The 16645-nt window shown below is 44.1% G+C and overlaps 1 protein-coding gene and 1 long non-coding RNA gene across 4 annotated transcripts in view; one reads left to right on the top strand and one right to left on the bottom strand.

The window, feature by feature from the left end:
• LOC137221185 (uncharacterized) overlaps positions 1-16645 on the bottom strand; it is a 386417-nt gene that overhangs the window by 256323 nt on the left and 113449 nt on the right. The gene's annotated exons all lie outside the window — the stretch shown is intronic.
• Positions 13749-16645, top strand: part of ZFR (zinc finger RNA binding protein) — a 75397-nt gene continuing 72500 nt past the window's right edge. For all 3 annotated transcript variants that reach the window (XR_010941910.1, XM_067730467.1, XM_067730466.1), the window contains exons 1-2: positions 13749-13908; positions 14207-14306. Coding sequence is in view for 2 of the 3 variants with exons in the window: in XM_067730467.1 (XP_067586568.1) it covers positions 13872-13908; positions 14207-14306 (137 nt within the window). In the remaining variant the exon portion in view is untranslated. The remainder of the gene's footprint in view (positions 13909-14206; positions 14307-16645) is intronic.

Genomic DNA, 16645 nt, shown 5'->3' with positions numbered 1-16645 from the left:
ATTTTATCAAGCTCTAAACCGGGTCACAGTGTGGCTCGGACTCTTCTCCAGTCCCCTAAATAGCTATTCCTTGTGGCTGCCTTGATTTCTGCAGGTTCTTTGGATTCCAAAGAATATATTATTGACACAAAGAAACGCTTACAACACTGGCATTAGGTGTTGAGACCTGGCAGCAGATTACATGTGCTAGAGGGTCAAGGTTGCTGGGAGGACTAAAATAGGTTGGCATTTGCTTATGTGCCTGGTACCATGCTGGGTGGCAGTTGGAACAGGGTGGAGGAAGGTACCAAATTTATATCGTAAAACCATTGTTCTCAGGAAATGAAGGACACAGGATTAAGCTCATCTATACCACAAACCGTTATTTAAGACCTACTATGTTATTGTCATGGTTCTAGGCATTGGGAATTTTGTGGCAGATAAAACAAAGTTCCTGACCCTATGGAACTTACGTTCTTTCCTTGGGGAAAGAAAGACATTGAGTAAGAAATAGCAAGTCTGATGTGTGTTAGGAAATACAAAGTATGGCATACTTCGGGATGAAGTAATTAAAGAGCTGATAATATAAGTGTTCCGGTAGTTTATAAATGAGAAATAGCCATGTACACTAATAGGACATGTTCTTACTTTAGGCAGGTACGAATCTTTGTAACATTTTCAGCAAGGTAGTGACATGTTGGTCAGAGGTGTTCTAGGGAGGTGGCATGTCATGCAGGTTAGGCATTCTGGAATCACGTTGGCCGAGATGTAAATCCTGCCTCTACCACTTATTAACTTCATGAACTCAGTTTTATCATCTCTAAATGGCATAAACATAATAGTCCCTACCTCATAGGTTTCTTTCTTTCTCATAGGTTTCTTTTTAACACCTTTATTGGAGTATAATAGTGTTAGTTTCTGCCTTATAACAAAGTGAATCATCTATACATATAAGTATATCCCCATATCTCTTCCCTCTTGCATCTCCCTCCATCCCACCCTCCCTATCCCACCCCTCTAGGTGGTCACAAAGCACCAAGCTGATCTCCCTGTGCTTTGCGGCTGCTTCCCACTAGCTATCGATTTCACATTTGGTAGTGTACACATGTCCATGCCACACTCTCACTTCATCCCAGCTTACCTTTCCAACTCCCCGTGTCCTCAAGTCCATTCTCTAGTAGGTCTGCGTCTTTATTCCCGTCCTGCCCCTAGGTTCTTCTCTCATAGGTTTTTATGAAGAATAAATGATTGTAATGTACATTGATGTTCTTCTTACTATTACTACTATTTTTTAAATTTTATATCCTTTGAGAATTTTTAAGAAGATGGGTTTGAGAGAGTTAGATCCTTAGGAAGAGAGACCAATTAGTGGGCTGCTGAAGTGGCTCTGGGCAAAAAGCTGTGAAGAGGAACAGAATTAGACATTTTTAAAAAGTGGTGGTGAAGGGGGGCGGTATTTACCAGCAATCCCATTAAGGAGAATTGAAAAAATATATATATATATACACAAAAACTTGTATTAGTCAGGGTTCTCCAGAGAAAAGAACCAATGAGATATACAGCGATATGTATAAGAGATATATTACAGGAAGTGGCTCATGCCGTCACGGAGGCTGAGAAGTCCCTTGATATGCCATCTGCAAGTTGGAGAACCAGGAAAACTGGTGATGAAATTCAGTCTGAGGCCAAAGGCCTGAGAATCAGAACCAACAGTGTAAGTCCCTGTGGGAGCCAAAAGGCCTAAGAACCAGGAACTCCAAGTCCGAGGGCAGGGGAAGATGGATGTCTCAGCTCCGGCAGAGAGTGAATTTGCCCAGCCTCCACCTTTTTGCTCTATTCAGGGCCTCGATAGATTGGATGGTGGTCACCCACAATGGTGAGGGCATCTACTGATTCAAATGCTAATCTTTTCCAGAGACACTCTCACAGACACGCCCAGAAAAAAACTGTTCAACCAGCTATCTGGGCATCACTTAGCTCAGTCAAACTGACACATACGGGGGCTTCCCTGGTGGCGCAGTGGTTGAGAGTCCACCTGCCGATGCAGGGGACACGGGTTCGTGCCCCGCCGCGAATAATCCCACATGCCACGGAGCGGCTAGGCCCATGAGCCATGGCCGCTGAGCCTACGCGTCCGGATACTGTGCTCCGCAACTGGAGAGGCCACAACTGTGAGAGGCCTGCATACCACAAAAAAATAAAATAAAAATAAAAAAAATTGACACATATGAATAAATGTTCATAGTAGCATTATTCTTTTTTTTATTTGATGTGGACCATTTTAAAGTCTTTATTGAATTTGTTACAATATTGCTTCTGTTTTATTTTTATTTTATTTATTTATTTTTTGAATTTTTGAATTTTATTTTTTTATACAGCAGGTCCTTATTAGTTATCTATTTTATACATATTAGTGTATATATGTCAATCCCAATCTCCCAATTCATTACACAACCGCCAACCCCCACTTTCCCCCCTTGGTGTCCATACGTTTGTTCTCTACATCTGTGTCTCTATTTCTGCCCTGCAAACTGGTTCATCTGTACCATTTTTCTAGATTCCACATATATGCGTTAATATACGGTATTTGTTTTTCACTTTCTGACTTACTTCATTCTGTATGACAGTCTGTAGATCCATCCACATCTCTACAAATGACCCAATTTCATTCCTTTTTATGGCTGAGTAATATTCCATTGTATATATGTACCACAACTTCTTTATCCATTCATCTGTCGATGGGCATTTAGGTTGCTTCCATGATCTGACTATTGTCAATAGTGCTGCAACGAACATTGGGGTGCATGTGTCTCTTTTTTTTTTTTTTTGGCGTACGCAGGCCTCTCACTGTTGTGGCCTTTCCCGTTGCAGAGCACAGGCTCCAGACGCGCAGGCTCAGTAGCCATGGCTCACAGGCCTAGCCGCTCCGCGGCATGTGGGATCTTCTCGGACCAGGGCACGAACCCGTGTCCCCTACATTGGCAGGCGGACTCTCAACCACTGCACCACCAGGGAAGCCCTGCATGTGTCTTTTTGAATAATGGCTTCCTCTGGGTATATGCCCAGTAGTGGGATTGCTGGGTCATACGGTAATTCTATTTTTAGTTTTTTAAGGAATCTCCATATTGTTCTCCATAGTGGCTGTATCAATTTACATTCCCACAAACAGTGCAAGAGGGTTTCCTTTTCTCCACGCCCTCTCCAACATTTATTGTTTGTAGATTTTCTGATGATGCCCATTCTAACTGATGTGAGGTGATACATCATTGTGGTTTTGATTTGCATTTCTCTAATAATTAGTGATGTCGAGCAGCTCTTCATGTGCTTCTTGGCCATCTGTATGTCTTCTTTGGAGAAATGTCTATTTAGGTCTTCTGCCCATTTTTTGATTGGGTTGTTTGTTTTTTTAATATTGAGCTGCATGAGCTGTTTATATATTTTGGAGATTAATCCTTTGTCAGTTGATTCATTTGCAAATATTTTCTCCCATTCTGAAGGTTGTCTTTTCGTCTTGTTTGTAGTTTCCTTTGCTTTCCAAAAGCTATTAAATTTCATTATGTCCCAATTGTTTATTTTTATTTTTATTTCCCTTACTCTAGGAGGTGGATCAAAAAAGATCTTCCTGTGATTTATGTTGAAGAGTGTTCTTCCTAAGTTTTCCTCTAAGAGTTTTATAGTGTCTGGTCTTACATTTAGGTCTCTAATCCATTCTAATTTGTTCTAATTTCATTCTTTTAAATGTAGCTGTCCAGTTTTCCCAGCACCACTTATTGAAGAGACTGTCTTTTCTCCATTGTATATCCTTGCCTCCTTTGTCATAGATTGGTTGACCATAGGTGCATGGGTTTTTCTCTGGGCTTTCTATCCTGTTCCATTGATCTATATTTCTGTTTTTATGCCAGTACCATATTGTTTTGATTACTGTACCTTTGTAGTATAGTCAGAAGTCAGGGAGTCTGATCTCTCCAGCTCCATTTTTTTCCCTCAAGACTACTTTGGCTATTCGGGGTCTTTTGTGTCTCCATACAGATTTTAAGATTTTTTGTTCTAGTTCTGTAAAAAATGTCACTGGTAATTTGATAGGGATTGCATTGAATCTGTAGCTTGCTTTGGGTAGTATAGTCATTTTCATAATATTGATTCTTCCAATCCAAGAACATGGTATATCTCTCCATCTGTTTGTGTCATCTTTGATTTCTTTCATCAGTGTCTTATAGTTTTCTGAGTACAGGCATTTTACCTCCTTAGGTAGGTTTATTCCTAGGTATTTTATTCTTTTTGTTTCAGTGGTGAATGGGATTGTTTCCTTAATTCCTCTTTCTGTTCTTTTGTTGTTAGTGTATAGGAATGCAAGAGATTTCTGTGCATTAATTTTGTATCCTGCAACTTTACCAAATTCATTGATTAGCTCTAGTAGTTTTCTGGTGGCATCTTTAGGATTCTCTATGTATAGTGTCATGTTATCTGCACACAGTGACAGTTTTACTTCTTCTTTTCCAATTTGTATTCCTTTTATTTCTTTTTCTTCTCTGATTGCCGTGGGTAGGACTTCCACAACTATGTTGAATAAGAGTGGTGAGAGTGGACATCCTTGTCTTGTTTCTGATCTTAGAGGAAGTGCTTTCAGTTTCTCACCATTGAGAATGATGTTTGCTGTGGGTTTGTCATATATGGCCTTTATTATGTTGAGGTAGGTTCCCTCTATTCCCACTTTCTGGAGAGTTTTTATCATAAATTGGTGTTGAGTTTCGTCAATAGCTTTTTCTGCATCTACTGAGATGATCATATGGTTTTTATTCTTCAATTTGTTAGTATGGTGTATCACATTGATTGATTTGCATATACTGAAGAATCCTTGCATCCCTGGGTTAAATCCCACTTGACCATGGTGTATGATCCTTTTAATGTGTTGTTGGATTCTGTTTGCTAGTATTTTGTCAAGGAGTTTTGCATCTATATTCATCAGTAATATTGGTGTGTAATTTTCTTTTTTTGTAGTATCTTTGTCTGGTTTTGGTATCAGGGTGATGGGGACCTCATAGAATGAGTTTGGGAGTGTTCCTTCCTCTGCAATTTTTTGGAAGAGTTTGAGAAGGATGGGTGTTAGCTCGTCTCTAAATGTTTGATGGAGTTCACCTGTGAAGCCTTCTGGTCCTGGGGTTTTGTTTGTTGGAAGATTTTTTTTTTTTTTTTGGTACACGGGCCTCTCACTGTTGTGGCCTCTCCCGTTGCGAAGCACAGGCTCCGGATGCACAGGCTCAGCAGCCATGGCTCATGGGCCTAGCCGCTCCGCGGCATGTGGGAACTTCCCGGACCGGGGCACGAACCCGTGTCCCCTGCATCGGCAGGTGGACTCTCAACCACTGCGCCACCAGGGAAGCCCTGTTGGAAGATTTTTAATCATAGTTTCAATTTCATTACTTGTGATTGGTCTGTTCATATTTTCTATTTCTTCCTGGTTCAGTCTTGGAAGGTTATACCTTTCTAAGAATTTGTCCATTTCTTCCAGGTTGCCCATTTTATTGGCATAGAGTTGCTTATAGTAGTATCTTATGATGGTTTGTATTTCTCCTGAGTCCGTTGTAACTCTTTCATTTCTAATTTTATTGATTTGAGTCCTCTCCCTCTTTTTCTTGATGAATCTGGCTAAACGTTTATCAATTTTGTTTATCTTCTCAAAGAACCAGCTTTTAGTTTTATTGATCTTTGCAATTATTTTCTTTGTTTCTATTTCATTTATTTCTGCTCTGATCTTTATGATTTCTTTCCTTCTACTAACTTCGGGTTTTGTTTGTTCTTCTTTCTCTAGTTCCTTTAGGTGTAAGATTAGATTGTTTATTTGAGATTTTTCTTGTTTCTTGAAGTAGGATTGTATTGCTATAAACTTCTCTCTTAGAATTGCTTTTGCTCCATCCCAGAAGTTTTGGATCATCGTGTTTTCGTTGTCATTTGTCTCCAGGTATTTTTTGCTTTCCTCTTTGAGTTCTTCAGTGATCTCTTGGTTATGTAGTAACATATTGTTTAGCCTCCATGTGTTTGTGTTTCTTAAGTTTTTTTCCCCTGTAACTGATTTCTAATCTTATAGCGTTGTGGTCGGAAAAGATGCTTGGTATGATTTCAATTTTCTTAAATTTACTGAGGTTTGATTTGTGACCCAAGATGTGATCTATCCTGGAGAACGTTCCATGTGCACTTGAGAAGAAAGTGTAATCTGCTGTTTTGGGATGGAATGTCCTATAAATATCAATCAAATCTATCTGGTCTGTTGTGTCATTTAAAGCTTGTGTTTCCTTATTAATTTTCCATGTGGATGATCTGTCCATTGGTGTAAGTGAGGTGTTAAAGTCTCCCACTCTTATTGTGTTACTGTCAATTTCCTCTTTTATAGCTGTTAGCAGTTGCCTTATGTATTGAGGTGCTCCTATGTTGGGTGCATATATGTTTATAATTGTTATATCTTCTTCTTGGATTGATCCCTTGATCATTATGTAGTGTTCTTCCTTGTCTCTTGTAACATTCTTTCTTTTAAAGTCTATTTTATCTGATATGAGTATTGCTACTCCAGCTTTCTTTGGATTTCCATTTGCATGGAATATCTTTTTCCATCCCCTCACTTTCAGTCTGTATGTGTCCCTAGGTCTGAAGTGGGTCTCTTGTAGACAGCATATATATGGGTCTTGTTTTTGTATCCATTCAGCAAGCCTGTGTCTTTTGGTTGGAGCATTTAATCCATTCACGTTTAAGGTAATTATCGATATGTATGTTCCTATTACCATTTTCTTAATTGTTATGGGTTTTTTTGAAGGTCCTTTTCCTCTTTTGTGTTTCCCACTTAGAGAAGTTCCTTTAGCATTTGTTGTAGAGTTGGTTTGGTGGTGCTGAATTCTCTCAGCTTTTGCTTGTCTGTAAAGCTTTTGATTTCTCAATCGAATCTGAATGAGATCCTTGCTGGGTAGAGTAATCTTTGTTGTAGGTTCTTCCCTTTCATCAGTTTAAATATATTGTGCCATTCCCTTCTGGCTTGTAGAGTTTCTGCTGAGAAATCAGCTGTTAACCTTATGGGAGTTCCCTTGTATGTTATTTGTCATTTTTCCCTTGCTGCTTTCAATAATTTTTCTTTGCCTTTAATTTTTGTCAGTTTGATTGCTCTGTGTCTTGGCATGTTTCTCCTTGGGTTTATCCTGCCTGGGACGGGACTCTCTGTGCTTCCTGGACTTGGGTGGTTATTTCCTATCCAATGTTAGGGAAGTTTTCAACTGTAATATCTTCAAATATTTTCTTGAGTCCTTTTTCTCTCTCTTCTCCTTCTGGGACCCCTACAATGCGAATATTGTTGCTTTTAGTGTTGTCCCAGAGGTCTCTTAATGTCTTCATTTCTTTACAGTCATTTTTCTTTATTCTGTTCTGCAACAGTGAATTCCACCATTCTGTCTTCCAGGTCACTTACGCATTCTTCTGCCTCAGTTATTCTGCTATTCAGTCCCTCTAGTGTATTTTTCATTTCAGGTATTGTATTTTTCATCTCTGTTTGTTTGTTCTTTAATTCTCCTAGGTCTTTGTTCTTTAATTCTTCTAGGTCTTCTAGGTCTTCTAGGTCTTAAACTTTTCTTGCTTCTTCTCAATCTTTGCCTCCGTTCTTTTTCCGAGGTCCTGGATCATCTTCACTATCACTATTCTGAATTCTTTTTCTTTTTCTCCACTTCATTTAGTTGTTTTTCTGGGGTTTTATCTTGTTCCTTCATCTGGTACAAAGTCCTCTGCCTTTTCATTTTGTCTATCTTTCTGTGAATGTGGTTTTCCTTCCACAGGCTGCAGAATTGTAGTTCTTCTTGCTTCTGCTGTCTGCCCTCTGGTGATGAGGCTATCTAAGAGACTTGTGCAAGCTTCATGATAGGAGGGACTGGTGGTGGGTAGAGCTGGGTGTTGCTCTGGTGGGAAGAGCTCAGTAAAACTTTAATCCGCTTGTCTGCTGATGGGTGGGGCTGGGTTCCCTCCCTGTTGGTTGTTTGGCCTGAGGCAAACCAGCACTGGAGCCTACCAGGCTCTTTGGTGAGGCTAATGGCGGACTCTGGGAGGGCTCATGCCAAGGAGTACTTCCCAGAACTTCTGCTGCCAGTGTCCTTGTCCCCATGGTAAGCCACAGCCACCCCCCGCCTCTACAGGAGACCCTCCAACACTGGCAGGTAGGTCTGGTTCAGTCTCCTATGGGGTCACTGCTCCTTCCCCTGGGTCCCAATGTGCACACTACTTTGTGTGTGCCCTCCAAGAATGGAGTCTCTGTTTCCCCCAGTCCTGTCGAAGTCCTGCAGTCAAATCCCGCTAGCCTTCAAAGTCTGCTTCTCTAGGAATTCCTCCTCCCATTGCCAGACCCCCAGGTTGGGAAGACTGATAAGTGTTTTCCAGTTTGTGAGTCACCCACCCAGCAGTTACAGGGTTTGATTTTATTGTGATTGTCCCCCTCCTACCGTCTATTGTGGCTTCTCCTTTGTCTTTGGATGTGGGGTATCTTTTTTGGTGAGCTCCAGTGTCTTCCTCTCAGTGATTATTCAGCAGTTCATTGTGATTCTCGTGCCCTCACAAGAGGAACTGAGCACACGTCACCCTACTTTGCCATCTTGAACCAATCTAGTAGCATTATTCTTAATAGCCAAATAGTGGAATCAAACCAAACATCCAGCAACTTATGAATGATAAACAAGATGTGGTATATCCAAACAATGGAATATTATTGTCATAAAAAGTAATGAAGTACTAATGCATGCTACGACATAGATGAAACTTGAAAACATAAGACTAAATGAAAGAAGCCAGCTAAAAATGCCACATATTGTATAAGTCCATTTATATTAAATGTCCAGTATAGGCAGATCCACAAAGACAGAAAGTAGATTTGTGGTTTCCAACCACTCAGAAGAGGAGCATAGGAAGTGACTGCTAATGGGTACAGGATTTACTATTGGGGTGATGATAATATTCTGAAATTAGACAGTCGTGAGAGTTGCACAATTTTGTGAATCTACAAAAAGCCACTGAATTGAATATTTTAAAAGGGTGAATCTTATGGTATGTGAATTATATCTCAAAAATTTAAATTGAAAAAAATTAGTATAATAGGGTGAGAGAAATCAGAGACTGACTGTCTATGCCAAGAAATCCTTTAATATCTATTCTGTCTGGTATTAACCAAAGGATTGCATTGAGCACTTGCCATGTGCCAAGTAATGCTCCAGGAATACTTTACATGTATTCATTCGTGTAATGCCCACAACAATCATGTAAAGTAGGCGTCATTAATTCCTGAAGAAACTGAGGTCCAGAGAGGTTATATAAATTGCCCTAGATCTACACAACTAGTAAGTGGTGCAGGTAGGATTTGAACCCGTAAAACCTGGTCCTAGGGCCTTCCCTAGTGGCACAGTGGTTAGGAATCCACCTGACAATGCAGGGTACATGGGTCCAAGCCCTGGTCTGGGAAGATCCCACATTCTGTGGAGCAGCTAAGCCTGTGCGCCACAACTACTGAACCTGTGCTCTAGAGCCCGTGAGCCACAACTACTGAGCCCACGTGCCACAACTACTGAAGCCCATGCATAGAGCCCGTGCTCCACAAAAAGAGAAGCCACCGCAATGAGAAGCCCGCACACCGCAACAAAGAGTAGCCCCTGCTCACCGCAACTAGGGAAAGCCTGTGCTCAGCAATGAAGACCCAACGCAGGCAAAAATAAATAAATTTATTTATTAAAAAAAAAAACCTGGCCCTAGAAGAAACCACTGTATCATAAACTCTCTTACTGAGATAAATACGTCATCTTCTGCACTAAATTTCCCTTTCACAACAGCAGCTGTCGCTGTGTTTATCAAGGATACATGTTATCTCTGTGGATTACCCTACTATCTGATCCTGGATCACGGTTCTCAGTTTGTACCTTAATCCTTTTAAAGGCCTTCATGTATCCATCAATCTATCCACCATCCAACATCCATTGGCCAAAACTCAAGAAAAAACTTCAACTGGATTCTAAAGAATATCTCTCAGCATGTCTCCCAGACCACAGAGTTATTCCTCCAAGGGAGAGGAGGAGAGCAGAGGGGAAGGGAGGGGAGAGAAGGAGAGAAAGGATGGGGAAGGAAGAATTTAGATGGGCCTGCTTCCTGGTCTTTCACCTTTGGCTCTTTTTTTTTTTTTTTTTTTTGTGGTACGCGGGCCTCTCACTGTTGTGGCCTCTCCCGTTGCAGAGCACAGGCTCCGGACGCGCAGGCTCAGCGGCCATGGCTCACGGGCCCAGCCGCTCTGCGGCATGTGGGATCTTCCCAGACCGGGGCTCGAACCCGTGTCCCCTGCATTTGGCTCATTTTTGATTGTAATAAGAATGGGTGGTGGTTGGAATAATAGCCAACACTCACAAAGTGCTTAGAGTGGGCAGGCACTAATCTAGGAGCTTCACATCTAGGATGATGTTAAGCCCCCTGCTGTAGGTAGTACTTTCATCATCTCTATTTACAGAGGAGAAAAATGAGGCACAAAGAGGTTGTGACAGAGGTGAGTTATGGAGCCGAGATCTGAAGCCAGCTGAGTCCGGCATCAGAGTCTTTTTCACTATCATACTCCTCATAGTACAGAGTAGCTTATATATTATTCTTTCTGGCTGACATGTTTGTATTGTAAGAAGGCCTTTCAGGATACCAGTTCTTGACTCAAAGGTGTGAGGAAAGGCAAACATGTATTTTGGGTGAGTTTAGGTGCAGGCCTTCTCAGGCTGGCTCCACCTCTTCTGGGTCTGCCAATTGACATTTCCTCATTTGGCCTCAGATGCTAATTAAGGTTTCTCTTGATGATGCTGAGGCAGATACTACAGGTTCCTGAACTGCCTTCTGAGTCATCCAAGAAAGATTAAGCTGTGCGCAGCCTGGTTCATTCATTAAATAAGTTCTATCACCAGGCACCCAATATTAGCGCCCTGCATTCAACAAGCTGCAGCTTGATGGGGGAAGTACATATTAATCAAATAATCACGCAATAAGTGTAAGATTGCAACTGTGACAAAGGCAGCTAAGTGTGAAGCATAGTAAGGGTCTGATCCATTCAGGGGGTCAGGGAATTGACTGAGGCTGAGGAGTTGACTGAGTGGAGATCTTTCTTTAAAAATAAATTTACTTATTTATGGCTGTGTTGGGTCTTCGTTGCTGCTCACGGGCTTTCTCTAGTTGCGGAGAGCAGAGGCTACTCTTCGTTGCAGTGCGCAGGCTTTTCATTGCAGTGGCTTCTCTTGTTGCAGAGCACGGGCTCTAGGCGCACAGGCTTCAGTAGTTGTGGCACATGGGTTTACGTGCTCCGCGGCATGTGGGATCTTTCGGGACCAGGGCTCGAACCCGTGTCCCCTGCATTGGCAAGTGGATTCTTAACCACTGTGCCACCAGGGAAGTCCTGAGTGGAGATCTTGAAGCACAAGGGTCAACTAGGTGAAGAGAGGAGGGAAGAACATTCTAGGCAGAGAGAACATGCAAAGCCCTGGGGTGGGACAGAGCATGGTAAATAGGAGGCCAAGGAAGCTGGAATGGAGAGAATAAAGAGGAAGATGCTGAAAAGGTGGGGAGGACAAACTACACAGGGCTTGCAGACCACATGGAAGTTTTGCTTTATGCTAAGAGGGAGAAGCACAGAAGCGTTAGATCAGATTTTCATTTTGAACTCATCACTCTGGCTGAAATATGAATGACTGTTGTTTTACAGAAATGCTACCTCATTTAATCCCCACCACAATCCCGTGAGCGTTATTGTTATTCCTGTCATACAGGTTCAGAAAGGTTAAATAATGTACCCAGGTCATTCCACTACTAAATGCCCAGGAAAAGGACCCAAGTTTTCTTGATTCCAAGCCCTGTCCAAAACTCCTTCCTTAAATAATCCCAAATCAGGGGCAGGTTGAGGCCATTCCTGCTGCCACACCTACCCTTAGATCTGGGAACAGTTACCAAAGAGAAGAGGCATGCCTCCCTCTTTCTAGTTACCTGACTGCTCATTGGGGTGTGCCTGCAGCCCAGTCCTCTTCCATCCTCTAAATACCTGCCAAGCAACCAAGCACAAAATTGGCCAGAAAAGAATCCTCTTGGGCGGGTGATTAACACCTGACTTTTCTCCTCCAGTTTTAGTCAAATAGCCCAGTAACTAACAGTGCAAATTTATCAAAGCAGTTACAGTCAGCGCCTTGAAGGCTTGATTGCTCCGTGAAGTTCAAGGCAAATTACCTTTAAAATGCAGTTCTAATATCTTATGTGTAGATTTTTTTTTTTTTCCTAGCAACACACTTGGAGCACAAATAACTTTTGCCTGGAGAAACATCGGTATTCTGAAAAACAATGACATTGATTTTTCTCAAATAGTCTACACTTTCTCTCTTTTGAAATGAATAAGAGGATAATTCAGACAGGATTTTAGAAACTGTACCTTTCTAGGAGGTATGGGGGAGCAGGGTTGGCACAAATAAGAACTGAGGTACTGTCTCTGCTCTGGCATGAGAAGGTGGGATAAGGCCCTAAACTTAGTGAGTCAGTTCTGATTCACCCTTTGTGTTTCTTTTTAATGCTCATATCCAGCTCAGATCCAATAGAGAGGCGAGTAGCAGAGGGTCTGGGGGATGGCTGTGGACTAGGTGAGGAAGAGGTGAAATGGATCACTTAGGCACTGATGGAAGGCGGGAAAGATGTAAGGTGGGAGAAATAGTCAGAAGAGGAACTGCAGGAGGAAAGAGAATGGTTGAAAATGCACAGGGAAAGTAAAGACAAAACAGTGAGAAAGCAGAGGGAACAAAGACACGGCTGCACGGTGGGGAGAGTATCCTTCTGTCCTTACCATGAAAGATTCACCACTCTTACCAAGGACTTCTGTGATCTGGACTCCCCGTCACTCGACTCCAGCCAGCCTAACTCCCTCGCTGCTCTTGAGCACGCCTGCCTTAGGACCCTCCATTTTCTGTCTTTTCCCCCCGACTGTCAACTAGGTTTGCCCCCTCACCTCCTTCACAACTCTACCCGTTGGCTGCACTAACCACGCCCTACATAAAGTAGCACCTCTCTCGCTCTCTAACTTCTTTACCACGCTTTATTCTTCAAGCTGCAATCACCAGCCGACATCGTATTTATTTGGCTATTGTCTGAACCTCCTGCCGCCCACCCTCCCCTTTCCCAGAAGGTAAATTCCGTGTGAACAGGGACTTTGTTTTGCTCACTGCTCTATCTCCAGCACCCAGAAGAGCGCCTGACGTTTTGTGAGGGCTCCGTACACGCTGTAGGAGTCAAGCGGTGGGTGCGGGTGGGAGAAGGGACCAAAAGAGAAGTGCTCGGAAGGGGTATCCAACGCAATAGCACACCTGCCGTTCTTTTTCTCTTTCTCTTCTCCCCGTCTTTCCTTCTCCACTTTAAAGGCTAAGGACAAGAACCGGGAATGCGAGAAATAAGGAAAAATCCAAATTAGTCCAGCTCAAGTCCTGGTGAAAAGTGCACGATGGAGAAGGGCAAAAGGGAGAGAACAAATGGACACGCAAAAGTGAAAGAAGTGAAAAGTAAGAAGAAAAGGCTGGTAGACGTCACTCTCTCGGGTCACTCTCCCCGACTCCCTCTCCCGGCCGGCGCGGCTCGTCTCGCCTTCGCCACCACCGCGCAGGAGACCAAGCCCGCCTTCCACGGAGGGCGCCCCAGGCCCGCCTCGGCCGAGGCATGGCACGCGCCCGTCGGAGCCGCGAAGGCGGCGGGACTACAGCTCCCAGGGTGCCGAGCGCGGGGGCGCCTGCGCAGTGCGGCGGGAGGCGGCGGTCTGTTCTCCGCTGAGGAGGAGCGGGGCAGAGGAGGGAGGCAGCGGGTGAGAGTTCAGAGTTCAGCAGCAGCAGCCCGAGCCCATGATTCCCATATGCCCTGTAGTTTCTTTCACCTATGGTGAGTATAATGTGCCCCGTCGGGGTCCCCGTGTGGCCCCTTCCCCGGCCCGGGGCGGCGGGGAGGCGCGGGGGGTTGGGGCAGGCTCTGGGGAGGAGGCGGCGGCCGCCACCCGGGCGTGCGAGTGAGTGAGGGAGTGCGAGGCGGGAGGGGGAGGCGGCGCGGCCGCGGCCCGGCCCGGCGAGGGCGGCTTCTCACGGAGCCTCTCTCTCTCTCTCTCCCCTTCCCTCCCTCGGCGTCTCTGCCCCTCCGCGCCTCTCCTCCCGCCATGGGACCCGACTCTCCGTGCCCGTCGCAGTGCCCAGCCGGCTGGGGGAAGATGCCAAAATGGCGACCGGCAACTACTTTGGATTCACCCACAGCGGGGCGGCGGCGGCGGCGGCTGCGGCCCAGTATAGGTAACGGCTCCCCGCCCTCTCCCTCCTCTCCCCCTGCTCGCCCATCCGCCCGGATCCCGCCGACACGACGCCCACACGCCCGCCGCCCCCCCGTGCCCCCCCCCTCCGAGCGCCGGCCGGCGGCAGGCCGAGCCCCGCGGCCTCGCCCGGCCCGGGGCGGGCAGCGGCCCCGGTGGGGGCGGGAGCGGGAGACGGTGAGGCGGAGGGCCTCCCGGGCCTTTGGCGGCCCCGCAGCTAAAATGGCCTCCCGCGGCCTCGGAGCCGAGCCGCCACCCCCGCCGGGCGGGGAGGGAGGGAGCCGAGGCCGCGGCCCCTGCGGTGCCTCCGGTCCCGCCCCCGCCGGGCCGGTCCCCACCTCCGATATCCCTCCCACTTGGGGAAAGAGACGGTGGGCGAGGGCCCCTTTCGGGGAGTGCGGAGTCGCGCCGCCGCCCGGGCACCGGTCCTCGCCCGGTGCTCCGGCCCCCCGAGCCCAGATAACGTGTTGTTTTCTTGGGTGCCTTCTCCTGCGTCCCGTGGTCTCCCCTGGCCTTCCACCCGATCCCCGCAAACAGACTGTGGGTGTCATCGCATTCGTTTGGTTCCTTTAGTTCTCCCTTCAAGGAGAGAGGTAAACACACCAACCACCTGTGAATTGTGTAGCTGGTAGGCTGGAAGAGATGTGCGAAGTTTCTAGTGCTGATAAATGAGTCCACAGCTTTGTTCTGGCTGTTGCGTTTAGGCTCCAGGTGGGCCAGTAATTTCCCTTGGCGGGTCTTTCCCCTCCAGGGAAATGAAAAGTGCAAGTGAGGTGCCGTGAAATGCACCCTATGAAATCTCTTACTTAAGGGAAGCTCTAATTTCTGAAGTTTCTGTACTTCGTTATATATCTTATCAAAAGAAAGAAAAACACTAGATTCTGTTGTTGTTACTTTTGAGTCAGCCTGAGACAGTCTCTTTAGACTCAGGCCGTAAGCGTTCAGGGCTCCTAAGTGATCAGCTTTTTATAGAGAGAGATTATATTAGATATCTGTGTACTAGGTAAATTAGCTATTGGTTAATAAACCCAGGTAGTTTTCTCACCTCATTCACTTCAGGCGGCGGGTTGTCTAAAGGAAAGGACATCACTGGGAACCAGAAGACCTGGGTTCCAGTCTTTTTTGCTCCGGATTTTAATGACGTTGGGGACATCTCTTATTTGGTCTTTCATTTTCCTCATCTGTAAAATTGGGCTATCTTTTTTGGTTAAAACGTGTAATTCTGAGGAACAGAGTTGCCATATTTCATGGAATTATAAGATAGCATTTATTATAAAGGAAGGGTATCATTATTTTATGTATCACTGAAAAAATCACCACCAGTTAAAATATGACTCAATGCTTAAGACCCCATTGATTTTTAAGAGATATTAAAATGTGTAAATGTGTTTTATTGATGAAATTAATATTCTACTAATTGTCAAATGCGTTGAACACATGTGGCATTTTTTTACAAGTCTCTTTTACTTTGAAGCTTATTTCCAGAAAAAGAACTGAGATGACAAATTATTGGGGCATGATCTTGGGGCTTTTCAAACTTTTAAAAAATTCTTTACTTACAAATTGTGATAATTAAACAACTAACAAAGTCCCAGCCACTTTAATAAAGAGCAAATAATTGTCGTGGAGAGAAAAATCAAGCCATTTTCTTTTTCTGGGAAACAAGATACAGCTCATCAGCACTGTGCTGTAAATCTACTGCTACCAAGTACTGTGTGTCCTACACAAGGCTGTATTTAACCATTTAAGTTTTAATTGTTTTACACAGTATTTTTCTGTTACTGTGGGCAGAGTGATAGATTTGTTGGATTATTAACTGTTTACTGAAAATGTAGTGGGTTTGTTCTTTGTGGCAGTTTTGAAATATTTTTTCGAATGCAAACCTATAGATAGAAATGAGGGGAGGAAATGCCAATTTAAAGATAATCATTTTTTGATCAAATATTTGCATGTATGTATTTTATCCCAGTATAGGAAGCTATTACAGAATTTCTGTACCTAGTTTTTCTTTGGCTTTGAATCTTATAAAGTTTCAGTAAACTGTAACAGCAATCCAAAGTATTAAATTGCTTGTTAATATGTGTGTCTAATGAGAAAAGACTAGTCTTTTGACATCACTTATTTATGCATGTATTGGCAAAACTAATTGTTAAGATGCTCTGTCCTTGTATATAACATACTATATAGAATTGTTTGTTTTTAATGGAAAGAAATCAGGTCCAGTAATGCTAATACCTTGGTTCAAGGAAGATGAACAAATAGCATTAATAATAAAAGCATATGCAAAAAATGCAGTGATGGTGCTCATCTTTCTTCCTGTCT

The sequence above is a fragment of the Pseudorca crassidens genome, chromosome 3 (assembly GCF_039906515.1).
Source record: "Pseudorca crassidens isolate mPseCra1 chromosome 3, mPseCra1.hap1, whole genome shotgun sequence".
Lineage (NCBI taxonomy): Eukaryota > Metazoa > Chordata > Mammalia > Artiodactyla > Delphinidae > Pseudorca > Pseudorca crassidens.
Note: the sequence above shows the minus strand (reverse complement) of the source record. Positions and strands in the feature narration are given on the sequence as shown.